The 13937-nt window shown below is 37.2% G+C and overlaps 1 protein-coding gene across 1 annotated transcript; it reads left to right on the plus strand.

Annotated features, from left to right (window-relative positions):
• Positions 1-5699: 5699 nt before the first annotated feature.
• On the plus strand, positions 5700-13172 carry LOC102480439 (histamine N-methyltransferase-like). Its single transcript, XM_006169729.3, has 2 exons — positions 5700-5911; positions 13100-13172. The coding sequence occupies exons 1-2, from the start codon at positions 5775-5777 to the stop codon at positions 13170-13172; spliced, it is 210 nt and encodes a 69-aa protein (XP_006169791.2). The 5' UTR covers positions 5700-5774.
• The last annotated feature ends 765 nt before the right edge of the window (positions 13173-13937 follow it).

Genomic DNA, 13937 nt, shown 5'->3' on the forward strand with positions numbered 1-13937 from the left:
ATTTTCAATGTCTATCAAGTTTGCTTGAAATTGCACGTCTAATCAAGCTCTATGTACTAATCACTAATCAAGCTCTAAAATTTTTTGTATTATGATTTCAAATCTCCTTTGGAGACCACAGTTGGGTCAATTTACCCACTAAATGTAAATAAGCCAGCAGATTAAGAATACCTATCTATTTGTGTAAATGAATTTTCTCCTCCTTTACTTATTTTAATTTATTTACTTTTTTAGTTTACATTGGACATGTGCTCGCTAAGGAGTCAGAGGGAAAGCGAAAAAACATCCCACCCAGGAAAATGGCCACACCACTGTCTCTTGCCCTCTGGTCTCCTCTCAAGGTTTAGATCACATGTGGATACCTGCCTGGTGTGTTTTTCAAGCTGCTGGATCTGAGACTCAAACCATGCATTTGTCCATATAAGATCCAGTCACCTTAACCACCTTACCATTGACTGACCCTGTCCTCCATTCTTGTCAAAGAAAAACAATGAGATTCTTTCAACTAAGATAGTTTCTCCTTATCCATGGATATGTTCCTAGACCTTTAGTGGATGATGAAAACTTGGATAGTAACAGACCCTATATATACTATGTTTTTTCTATACATACATACATTCCTATAATAAAGTTTAATTTATAAATGATGCCCAGTGAGAGATTTAACTATAGTAACTAATTATGTATAGAATAATTACAACAATATACTTTAATAAAAGTTATGTGAATGTGCTCTTTAATTCTTTCTTACAATATCTTATTATACTGTCAATAAGCTATTTTCAAACTATGGTTGACCTCAGTCACTGAATCTATAGAAAGCAAAGCCATGAGTAAGGGAATGAGGGGGGCCTAATGTATTTGATTAAGATAATTTAACAATATTGCCATTATGATATACATACATATTATGTTGTTTAAAAATGGGGTGTATAACAAAAAATAAAAATACCAATAAAAAATGTTCAGAGGATTTGAGACCAAGATTAATGAAAATATCTGAACAGTGCTACGTTAAAAAAAAAATAAATAGGGGCTGGCAGGTGGCGTGGTGGTTGGGGGCACTGGACTACCATATGGCCGACTGTGGTTTGAGTCCCATACCTGGCAGCTTGCTTTCTCACTTTCCTTTCCTCTCTCTCATTCTGTCTCCCTCTGGTCAAACTAAAAAGAAGGAAGAAAGAAAAAGGAAAGGGAGGAAGGAGGAAAAAAGAAAGAAAGAAAGAAAGAAAAGAAAAGAATTCTAAAAAAATAGATCCTAAAGATTTTGCTCTTTGTCTTTGTCTTCTCTTTAGTTTTTTTTTTTTTTTTTTTTTTTGCATAGAACATACAGAACAAGAAGAATGAGCAGGGAAAACCTTTGTTTTTGACTTAGCACAGGAGGTATGCTATTTATAGGTGATAGAATGCAGAATTCCTCTATTTTTATTTGTTTCAGTCCTCTCTAGTATAGAAAATAGTCTTCATATTAAAAAGACATTGAATGATGAGAAGTTTGGTTGAGATTTTAAAAATGGGCCTTGTAATCAAACGTGAATTTGGATCCAGGTTCTTCTCTGAAGAGTTTTGTAATTTTATCCAACATACCTTCTGAATCATACTTAATCCAACATACCTTCTGAGTCATACTTAATGATATCAGTAGTTCCATCGCTAGGATTAGAAGTATTAAATAAGATAATGCATGGAAGGCACTTTGACATCAGCAATAGCTTAGTAAATGGTTGGTAACAGGGGATCAAAACCCAAAATAGGTAAGAAAATAAGTAAGAATTTTAAATCAGACTATCTTTTAACTCCTAGAAAAATTATATCCCAGTTTGCTAAAAGAATTTATAAATGCAATAGTGATTTCATTGACAGTAACCTCTGAGAAGTCAGAGCAAAGGATAGATGTGCCAATATTTGTCCAGTTTTCAAAAAGGAGGGAAAGGAGAATTCTCAAAAATTTCTATTTCCAACCAGCTAGATGGATTATGAAACAGATATTCTATATGCAAGTTTAAAAGGAAGTTGCAATATCTGAACCCATTTGATCAAATGCAAGTCATGCTGAAAGCAGCAGATTTCTTATTTTGTTGTTGTTGAGGGGTTGTAAGACTAATCAGAGAAATGACATAGATTCAATATATCTACATTTTAAAAGGGCATGTGACCAAGATCCCATATGCCTTTAACAGACTAATATGCATTGCAAATGTCCAGAGGAAGCTACAGACTATAGCACTTCCTAAATGGATAGGAGTATGTAGCCCTTTCTCTCTTTCTCTTATTTTTTTTTCCTTTTTTTCTTACTTTTTTTATAGTGGAGCATTTAGTAATATCACAAGGAACTTGGGTTAGGTAGAATAGTGGGAAGCAGTAGTCTAAGCTTAGATAGTAATAGTTTCCACTAGTTAGGCAGCCTTTAGGATAGTGTGTTTATTTCCAGATACCATTTTTTAAAGGAGCCCAGATAAGCTAGAATTTTTCTAAAGGAGGAGACTAGAGCAATACATTATATAAGGCTGCATTATAGAAGCAATATGTAGGAACTATGGAAGAAACACCTGGGGTGGGGTTGAGGTTATCCTAAGAATCTACTTCACATTTTCCAATGAGTGTTTTATGGAAAAGAAATTAGATTAATTCCTTTTAGTTTAAGCAACTAGGAATAGGAGTACTATTATATCTAGAAGTTACAAGGAGGGAGATTTTGGTTGTATATGAAGGTTTTTGTGAGAACACCTGTCCTGGGATTTGACAGACTGGAATTCTGCACCAGCCCTGCCACTTCTTAGGTAGGTAACCTTGAATAAATGACTCAGCCTCTCAGAAACTCAGTTTTCTCATCTGTCATATATGGCAGCTCACAGAGGTGTTGCCAAGAGTAAATTCTATCCTAAATTTGAAAAGACTCACACAATCCCCAGCATATAGTTAAGTGCTAAATAAATGCAATTACTAGTTCTATTAGTAACATGAGAGGTATCTGATAATGAAAAGAGTGGAGAACTACTGATGGTAGAGAGGACCTCAATAGTGGAAATGTTCAAGCACATGTTTACTCATTTTTTAAAAACTGCAAGCCTACTACGGGCAACATATCAGATAGAGGAGCTGTGATTCTGGTCTTTCTTCAGGACCTCACAATCAAATGGGTGCAATGCTTTCAAAGTTATAAGAAGTTCTGAATTTAGGAGCCCAAGTGCCAATCCTTTTAAGGGAAGTGTGGAAGGCTTCACAGAAGTGCTAGAATATGAAGAATAGATAAAATGTTAAGTGGGTGTTGTAAGAGGGGAAGCAGCACATTATAAAAAAATGAACTACTTTGAGGAGAAGCCATAGGCAGGAAAACGTTGTGATATACATAGATAAAGTAGCACAATTTGAAGAAGATACAATGGCAAGCCTAGAGGAAAAGAGAAAAAAAACAACTGAATAATTATTAGGGAGAGGTCAATAAACTGATCTTATTCTTAACTTGGGGGTCAAAGGGGAGAGTAAGTATCTTGAGGAAGAAGAGTGACTGTATTTGAACTTGCTTTTAAAAAAAATGGCAGTAGCAATAAAATTGGCTAGGATTTGTGTGATTCCTAAAGCATGAAGGCCAGTAAGAAAAATAGCACTGGAGGTGAAAAATGAAGAGAATCCCAAGTAGCATGGAAGCCATCACAATGGAGAGGAAATCCTCAGTGAGGTGCACGTGAAGAGTAGACCCTATTGGAGATTTGACAAAAACAAGGAAGATAAGAGTTTTAGAAAAGTACTGAGCTTCAGTTCAGGGAGGTTTTGCCAGGAGCTTTTCAAAATAAGATCAGGATTTTTATTCTTGGCAGAATAGCACAGATGAATATTCATTCAACAGATGATTACACAAATTAATAATTTGGATTGAACTCTAAAGAGAATAATGGAGGATGCTAGTAGAAGAACCTAAAGCCTGTGACAGCCTGCTTGAAGAAGAACTGGATAGAGATGGGGGGTAAGAGCTAGTGAAGGGAGGCCATACTCCAATAAAGTGAAGACCAGAAGAGCCAGATCAGGAGTTACCCAAATCCAACTCACCACTTAATGTTGTGCAGCCCATGAACTAACAATAACTTTTCCATTTTGAATTATCAAAAAAAAAAAAAACAAGGGTAATATTTTATGACATGTAAAAATAATATAAATTTCAAATTTCCATGTCCACCCATAAAGCAACATTTTTTTTTATTGTTGTGTAATTTTTGCAAAAGAGACCAGGCTGCAGTTTATAAATATTATCCATATCATTCTCACCACACCCTATGAGGTAAAATTCATTGTTCCCATTTTACTGACATGCAAACTAAAGCTTATGTTTCAGCCAAGCTCAGATAGTATGTGCAGAGGGAGAAAATGACACCCATGTCAATCCGCCTTTCCAGATCTTCCCTAGGAGGGAAACACAGGCTCTCAAAGAAGGGAGACCATGAAATGCATATAAAAGGGGATCTGAAGTATTTTGGATGCTTACAGGGCAAATCAACTCAGACAAAGGGTGTTTTGTTTTGAATGCCAGAGGACCCAAGCATGTGAGAGACAGCTAGAGCGAGAAACCATCCCTCCCAGCAGGGCTCTTTAACACCACAATCCTCTTTCCTCCAGTTCTGGTCCATGCAGGATCCTCAGCATTCCATTGAGGGATCTGGCTTCCTCTACACAGCACTTAATCACTTCACTATGGGGCCAGTCCAGGGGAGTGCTTTAAACAGACACATTTCTAAGAGATTTATGAGTTAATTTATTTAATCCTCATAATTCCTCTAAGAGTTTGATACTATTATTAACTATCTACGTTGGATAAGGGATAGCCTTTTTAAAGGCCACTTCTCAGGTGAAAAAGCCCAGTGTTTTTAACTTTTGGATTTTCTGGTGAGTAAATCAGCCAGCTTCCACAGGCTCTTCCAACCAGCTCTAACCATCTGTGATCTCACGTTGGTTCAGAGTACCTGAGGGAGGATCCATACGACAAGGCATGTTCCCTGGTGTCCTGCATTCTATCCCAAGACTCTCTCACCCCCACTCCCAGCCTGTGATCATTTCTAGCTAACAGTTCTCATACTCCTGGGTGACCCCCTCCGAAGAAACTTCCAGAGTTGCATCAGTATTTGAAGAAAAATGGCAGATGAGTTTAAAGTTCAAGCATTGAGGGACGTTAAGGCACAAACTCTCCTGGAAAGAGCAGAGGCAGATGATAGGCTTTGTCAGCGGTATCGGCAGCTGTTGGTTTCTGAAGCGGAGGGTAGCCTGGTAACTGTCCTATTTATCCACTTAATCATCCACTTTCCCACTTGGAACTTGTGGCAACTGACAGAACAGGAGTGATTTGAATGCAGTTTTTATGACTTTCTGAACTTCGGGAGTTTTAACATTAAGTTTTGCAGTAGATTTATTGCCTTGTTTTACTCTCTCTGTTTCTTTTGAAACAACTGTGTAAGGGTTAAAGTATCAAAGCAAAGTCCTACACAAATACTGACTTAGTAAAGAGCTCTGCACTAGCCTTTGGCGCATGTTAAATTCAAAGCAAGCTTAGCTTTTTTTTTTTTTTTTGGATAGAAGCTGGTGGGGGTGGGGAAAGAGAAAGAAGGAACTGGGAAAAGAAGGAGGGCAACAATGCAAACAATTATTGAGCTTCCTCTTCTCGACAAGAATGCCAAGTTAGTCTCTCTTCATAAAAAGCAATTACAGAGAGAGAAAGAAGGAACTGGGAAAAGAAGGAGGGGAAGTTCAACCTCGCTTCCTTCCCTATCTTCCACAGAAAACCAAACATGGCATCTTCTATGAGGAGCTTGTTTACTGACCACAGCAGATACGTTGAATCTTTTCGGAGGTTTCTCAACAATTCTACGGAACACCAGTGCATGCAGGAATTCATGGAAAAGAAGCTGCCAGACATAATAGCAAGGTAACAAAAAGGGATGTTTTTGTCAAAGGGACAAGCCTCGGACTGCCCTGTGCCTCAGTGATAGATGGGTCAAGCCCAGCCACGTAGTCTGGGCGCGGGGGTACGGGCGAGATGTTGATAGCAGCTCCCCCTCACCACCCTTCCTTTCTCCTGCAGGGCTTTAGTTAGACGTTTGCTTTAAACACTCAGGCTCCGGTTTGTGCTGCTTTTGCAGCTGCACAGAGATAAGCGTTAACCATTTGAAGGCACAAATCCATGTTCATTTGGGAAAAGATAAGATACAAATCTTTGAACTCAGAATTTTCAGTCCTTTGAATTTTACATTTCCAAAAGCCCCAAAGGGGAGCTGGTATTGTTTTTATTAGGATCTAATATAAATAGTTACAAAATATTATTTGCCCCCAATGTTTGAGTAGATGTCTCTCAGTTCTCATAATATGCACTTATATTCATTTTATTTTTCCATAATTATAGTTAAACCACTCGCTAAAAACAAAGTCTTTTTTCTTTCAACTTAATATTAACAATGCAGCCCTTACACACACACACACACACACACACACACACACACACGCGCTTTTCCATTATCAGTGAAACTCACTAGTGCCCTGTGTCTCAGACTCCATTTTTTGGGTGATTAATGTGTTCAATTTGTGCCACAGCTGATAAGCATTATGAGAGAAACAGATTCCACATGCTAACAATAATCAAATCACCTATCTGGGGGCAAATTGCTGCAACTCACTCTGCTTCTGGAAATAATGATGGAAACCTGGAAAAAAATGACTGACTGTGGATCCAATTTGCCAAAAGCAAAGTATATTTTCTCTTCTGCTAGATTTCTCTATTGTAGGCCTGAAATTCTTTCACCAGGACAGTACCCCTGCCTGACCAGAGCAGGCACTGTTGTATGTATATGGAATTTCTTTTCCTTTTCTATCTTAACACAGTTTTGAAATGTTTCTATATTAGAATATTACATAATATATCAATATTGAATGTGTAAATAAGATAATGATGCAAAAATCAATGCAGATAGAAAATACAGACAACTTCTTAGCTAGAAACTAATTATAGCTTACTTCTTTAGATTTTTTCTCATTTCTAAGATAAAGGCAGAGATTATTTCTCAGTTATTTTAAATACTAAAAGTATATGTTCATTTCTGTGGCTTATCTGGAACTTTAGTTTTCTTTGATCATGCAGTCGGTCTGAAGAGGATGGATAGTATCACATACTGAACGATGCGTGACCCTGTCTTCAAAGTGTGTGCAATCTAGGACCAACAGATGCAGGAATTGTTACATTGCTGGACCACAGAGTTGACCGTGGTTCAAGTCCCGGAACCAGTAGCTTAAAACTCACACCGGGTGTGTGTGCATGCATACCCAAAATCTCAAGAGAAGAATGGAGGAGAAGAAATTGTGGTGTGGTCATCCCTTTGGAGGGTGATTTCTTGCTTTCTGTCTGTCTGTCTCTATCTCTCTGGCAAGCACAAGTGCCCTATAGCAAAAATCTCACTCTTGATAAAAAATAAAAAGCACGGATTGAATGTGAAATTTGGAAAAGACAAAAGAATTTTCAAAGGCATAATTAAGTTTGCCTAGTGATAGTAATAGTTAATTAGGAATGATGTAAACCAAAAGGTCATGAATTAGGTACTTTTCCCTATAAGATACTCTCTGAAATGAGATTTAGCTGAAGGCCCTTTAAAATTGTTGCTTACAGTTATGTATAAATTATGAGGTGCTGGGATCAGCAGGTAGCATGGTGGTTAAAATTGCTGGACTGGCGTGGTCAACTGAGGTTCAAGTCCTGAACCTGGTAGCTTGCTTTCTTTACTTCTTTCTCTCTCCCTCTCTCTCTGGTGACAGTGTGTGTGTGTCCTATAGCAAGTTAAAATAACGACAAAAACAGTAATAAGTAAAATAAATTTTAAAAAGTAAAATATGAAGTGATAAAAACCGTTCAGAATTTCTTTGTGTATGTAAGGGTCAGTTAGAATGGGTGACTTGCTAGAGTGGCTTTTCTTCTTTTTTTTTTATTTTTACTAAAGGAAGGCATGCCCATATTCTTAAAAGTCTAATGACTTTAACAGAAAACTTATAAAACATCCATAACGACAATGACATAGTGGTGCCTTGCCCTACCCGCTTCATTTTGCGATCTCCTCTTGCCAGAAGCAACCACTTCTGACACATTAGAATCTCTGAGTTGTTTCTAAGGGTAATTTTTTTCATAATTCTAAATAACATGTTATTTTTCTATTTCTTAATTTTTCTGTATTAAAACTAAATAAACATACACATTTTCACCCTATTATGTCATGTATTTATGTTAACATTTGGGGGTAAAAAGAATTTGGGTGCTAATATAATTTTTTTCTATTTACATGGTATTTTTAATTGAGCAATATATTATGTACACTATAATTATGCTTCTTTTTATGTGTAACTTTTCTTTTTTCCTAGAAATGATCATTGTCTTGATTTTAATTCCCTTTCGTAGTTTTCTATGTATCTATTGCTACTTTGACCCCCAGCCAGATGTAATAATCTCTCTTTCATATATTTAAGCATACTGAGTAAACTGTTCACTTTTTCCCATGGGAACATCTTGTCTGGAGCTGTCTATTCCTTTCAACAGTATGGGAAGATTTGCTTTTGGCCTACCATAAACTATTAATGAAATTATTTACTTTAATTTTTGGAAATTCTATTCTCCCTTATTATTTGATTCCTTGATTCTGAACCTCATGAAATTTTCAGAAATTTTTCTCTTTTCCAGAATTTTTTTTCCCTCACCTTTGAGCTAACTCTTTAAATGTTCTAAGGTTGAATAAGTGGTAAACTTTGTGAGGCTTTGTATCTTTAAAAACATCTTCTCTTTATGCTCACCCTTTCTAGATAGTTTGACTGGGTATAGAACTCCATGCTGTAAATTATTTCATATAACACATCTAAAAGCACTTTCCTATTTTCTTTTAGTTACAAGAATTATATTAAAAAATCCAGTGTCATTTAATTTTTTTTTTTTTGGAGAGGTTTTCGCTATAGGGCGCGTGCGCTCACCAGACAAACAGAGAGAGACAGAAAGCGAGAAATCACCCCCCAGGGGGGATGGTCACGCTGCAATCCCTTCTCCTCCATTCTCCTCTCGGGATCTTGGGCACGCATGCACATGCGCCCGGCGTGAGTTTTAAGCCACCAGGTCCGGGACGCGAACCGCGGTCAACTACGTGGGAATCCAGCGACATAGCCATTATGCAAACTGCTGGTTCCCTGTCATTTAAATATTTTATCTTTGGCACATTATCTTCAATTGTTTGTTATTTTGTTTTTGTTTTCCTCATTTTGAAGTTTTTAGGATCTTCAGGTTTCTTTTCTTTTTTTATTTTTTTTTAAATTTGCTAGAGGGTACATGCACTCACCAGAAAGAGTAAGAGAGCGTGCGAGAGGAAGAGAGAGAAAGCACCCCTTGAATGGGAGATGTCCATACCACAGTCCCTCCTCCATTTCTTCATTCAGGATTTTGGACATGCATGAACATGTACCCAGTATTTCTCAAGCTGCTGGATTCAGGACTTGAACCATGAAGTCAGTCATGTGTGATCCAGCTGCCTTAACCACCAGTCCCACTAGTTCTCCCAGTATTCTAAAATTTCAAGATGCTCATTTATGCGGTAGGTCTTTTTTATTTATTTTTGATTATATCAACTGGGCCATTTCCATTGAGATTCATATCCTTCAATGTTGGGAAATATTGATGTTACTTAGTCGTTTCTACTTTCTATTTTATCTTTCTAAAACTTTTATTCATTAAACACCAGACCTTGAATAGATTCTATAAATTTCATAGATTTTCAGTTTTCTATAACTCTATCTTTCAGCTTATCTGTCAAGATTTTTGCTATTATTTTTTTATTTTCAAAAATACTCCCCTTTTATAGCATCTTTTTCATCATTTGCAGATGTAATACCTTCTTCTATCTATTAAAAATTTCCCTCTTTGTTTATATCTTCTATGTTGCCTTTTTTTTCCTTTTGGTATTTGTTTTGATACTAGGAGAGCTCTTTACTTAATGAGCTTTGGTTATCTATGTAATAAAATCAGAGCTTCTTTGTGTATATGTAAAGGCACAGTTTGTTGCATAAGTGGCTCACTTTAATAATTGGGTGTCCAGACCAGCAGTTAGCGTAATGGCTATGTCACTGCACTCCCTTGTAGTCGACTGCAGTTTGAGTCCCAGACCCGGCAAATTAAATTCACACCGAGTACGTGTGCGTGGCTACACAAGATCCTGAGAGGAGAATGGAGGAGAAGGGATTGCGGCATGACCATCCTTCTTGGGGGTAATTTCTCACTTTCTGTCTCTCTGTCTCTCTCTGTCTTTCTGGTGAGCACACATGCTCTTTAGCAAAAACCTCTCCAAGAAAAGAAAAAAATACTAATTGTATGTATAACTTGGTCTTTTTCAGGAGACTCTCATATATGTAAATATATGTCACTTTATTCACTGAGATAGTACAATTCCAAATAGAGAAAATTTTGAGCCCCAGGCCCCCAGCAGTAGAACATATGTTAATGGTTGAGGGAGGGAGGTGATTATAGTAGATAGCTATAAATAATAAAGTTTGCTATTGTTATTTTTGTTATATGTAAAGCATTTAGATCTTTGCCTGGACAATGTAAGTTTTCAGTAATTATTAGTTATTATTCTATTAAGTGAGATAATATTGGGTCATCAGAAAAATCATGACACATTTTTGCATAGAAAAATACATCATGATTTTTCTGATGACCTAATTGTATTTAACTCACAGAGGAGTTGTGAGGATTCAAGAATTAATTCATATAAATCACTTAACTGTGCCTGGAATCATCATAGCTGCTAATGTATGTTAATTGTTCGCCATGCACACACATGTACCTTTCTAAGATATTTATGTGAGTTGTCATTGAATCCTTACAACTCCTCCATGATTATTAACAGTCCTATAAAGCAGGTGGTATTATTATCCTTTTTCACTGAGAAGCCCAATAACTTACTCAAGGTAACCTATCAGTAGACTGGGCTTTCAGCCTGAATACTGTTGCTATGCTTTCTACTTTCCCTGTGCTATCCACAGATATAAGCATTTTTAAAAATGAAAAAGAAAAAAAGGATAGAGAGGGATGGGTATATTAAGATTCACAATTATTACGAGTTGGAAGATAATTAGAACTGAGAAAGGCAACGCGTTCATAGGCGTCAACTCTGGACTTGCCAGTTTCCCTTAAAACCTTGCTTTGCCCTTTGTCTTCATCCTCTTACTCTGTGTAGGCTGGCACGTCAGCCAAAGCACAGGTTTGTTTACCATCCTACAGTGCAAACAAAGCAGCAGCATTCTTTCAGCTCATGTTCTCGTACAGATTACCTTTTCCCTTCTGCCTCTTTTATCCTGTTTCAAGTGACTAGATCTACTTTCTTTTTTTTTTCCTTTTTTTTTTTTTTGAGAGGTTTTTGCTATACGGCGCGTGCACTCGCCAGACAGACAGAGAGAGACAGAGAGACAGAAAGCGAGAAATCACTTCCCAGGGGGGATGGTCATGCTGCAATCCCTTCTCCTCCATTCTCCTCTCGGGATCTTGGGCGCGCACGCACACGTGCTCGGCATGAGTTTTAAGCCACCGGGTCCGGGACCTGAACCGCGGTCGACTACGTGGGAGTGCAGCGACATAGCCATTACGCTAACTGCTGGTTCCCTACTTCCTTTTTTTTTTTCCTCTTTTATTCCTATTGCCATCTGATTTTTGTCTTCAGCCTTCTTCTGAAACTACTATTATCAAAGACGTTTGTATTTTCAAATTCAGTAGAGATTTTTTCTATCTTTAGTAGTACACTGTGCTGCCTTTGACATTACTCATGACTTTCCCGCCTGTGCTTTTTGCCCCTCTCCAAACTTTATAGCTCTGTTTCCTTTGTGGATTCCTCGTAATCCAGTGGCTTTTCTTTTTCTTTTTTCTTCTTCTTCTCTCTCTCTCTTTTTTTTTTTTTTTTGGAGAGATTTTTGGTTATAGTGTGTGTGTGTTCACTATAGAGATAGAAAGACAGAAAATGATAAATTACTCCCCAGGGAGCATGGCTACACCATAATTCCTTTTCTTCCATTCTTCTCTTGGGATTTGGGCATACATACACATGCACCTGACATGAGTTTCAAGCTGCCAGGTCCAGGACTTAAACCACAATCAGCCATGTAGGAATCCAATGCCTCAACGACTATACTAGCTGCTGGCTCCAATCCAGTGATGTTTAAAAGTTGTTTTTGCATCAGTGTCCCACTAACTTTCTAATTTTTTTACGTCACTGGGTGATAGCATTTCCTCCTAGTTTTGACCATTGATTTCTGACAGTAATTCTGCAGAATACATTATTGATCACGATCTTCTCTACTACCTAGCTTAAACCTTTTACATCCAAACATCTGCTAAATTCAGATTTATTTTTAAAAAAGCAAAAGCAAAAACTGACAAAAGACAAAAATGCTCACAGATGATACTCTCCAGCTTCCTTCTTGGTAACACCATGGGCCTCATTATCCAAACTGGAAATACGGCAGTCATTGCATACTCGTATTTTTTATGCCTTCTTTGCCTCAGTCTAAAAGCAAGTCCTGTTGATTACTTCCTAATCCATCTATTCCATTCTATTTCTGGTTATTAGCTCATACTAGTGAGCATACTAGTATCTTATTTTTATAATCTCAGCGTCTAGAATAGGCACATACTGAATGGCTCATAAGTATTTGTGCATTGGAAGGAAGGAAAGGCGACAGACATTGAGATAGCATGACGACCTCAGCTGTCCCCATGTTTAATGACTGCCTTGTTATATCACCAGACTCAAGATACACGTTTTCTTTTCTTACTCTTCAGTTTCCAAACACATGGCATTTTCCATCTTTAACATGTTCTTACTGCTATTTCTAAGCCTTCCAGTTCAAGGTTGTCAATAATTGGAACCAATATTTTTAAGGACATTTTCAAAACAATGGTATAACTACTGAACTGAATAGGACCTTTTATGTTGGTCTAGGTTTTGTTCATTGTGTTTTTAGTCTGTTCTCTACAACTAGACAATTTGATAATCAAATTTTACATGTAACCTCACACATTTTTCTTACACAGTATAATTTTTTTTTTCAGGATTGGAAGCACAAAATCAGAAATTAAGATTCTAAGCATAGGTGGAGGTGCAGGTATGAATAACACCTTTTAAAAATTTGTATTTCACTTTAAACATCATGCTGTGTGATGGCAATATTGTTAATTCTATAGAAAAGCTATTTTACTTTGCTTCTGTAAGAGATCAGCCTAGCAAAACTAGCAATATCACTTAATAAGATAAGTTTAATGTCCTCTGTAGATATATAAGACTTATGATATTAGCCTTCATTACTATCTATAATGTGGACAAGATGTGACATTTTAATACTTTTTTAATAAGTGAAAAGAAAAAGAAAACACAAAGGATAACTTTGAGAATCACTTTCACTCAAAATAATTTAAATGTTCACCAAAACAAAAAGGCAAATCTCATAAGAAGTTCCTGAAGCTTGTGCCACTTAAAGGCTCATCTATGGACTGGTTATTAGTTTGCAAATTGTTACTGGCCCACACAGAGATGGAAAAGATGCATTGGTATGGGTGTACAACTCCCATCTTTGAGAAAGTCTCACTATGGGAAAAAGTATATACTTAATGACTTAATTAGTTTACACTCTTGTTGACATACTCTTTGAGTTGCACTGGCTAAATCATCATCTTCCTCTGATCAATTTCCATAACTGCACAGTCAAAACACTCCTCAAAGGAACAGCAGGTGGTATAGTGGTTATGTCACTGGACTCCCATGTAGTTGACTACAGTTGGAGTCCCAGACCTGGTAGATTAGACTCATACCAGGTGCATGTGCCTGTGCCCAAAATCCTGAGAGAGGAATGGAAGAGAAGAGATTGTGGAGTGACCATCCCCCAGGGGGGGT

The sequence above is a fragment of the Tupaia chinensis genome, unplaced genomic scaffold (assembly GCF_000334495.1).
Source record: "Tupaia chinensis unplaced genomic scaffold, TupChi_1.0 Scaffold147433_1, whole genome shotgun sequence".
NCBI classification, from domain to species: domain Eukaryota; kingdom Metazoa; phylum Chordata; class Mammalia; order Scandentia; family Tupaiidae; genus Tupaia; species Tupaia belangeri.

What these genes read in the sequence shown, in the direction of transcription:
- LOC102480439 (XM_006169729.3), top strand. Translation starts at nt 5,775, where the DNA reads ATGGCATCTTCTATGAGGAGCTTGTTTACTGACCACAGCAGATACGTT. An exon ending in CTGCCAGACATAATAGCAAG is followed by an intron (nt 5,912 to 13,099) that starts GTAACAAAAAGG and finishes TTTTTTTTTCAG; the next exon opens with GATTGGAAGCACAAAATCAG.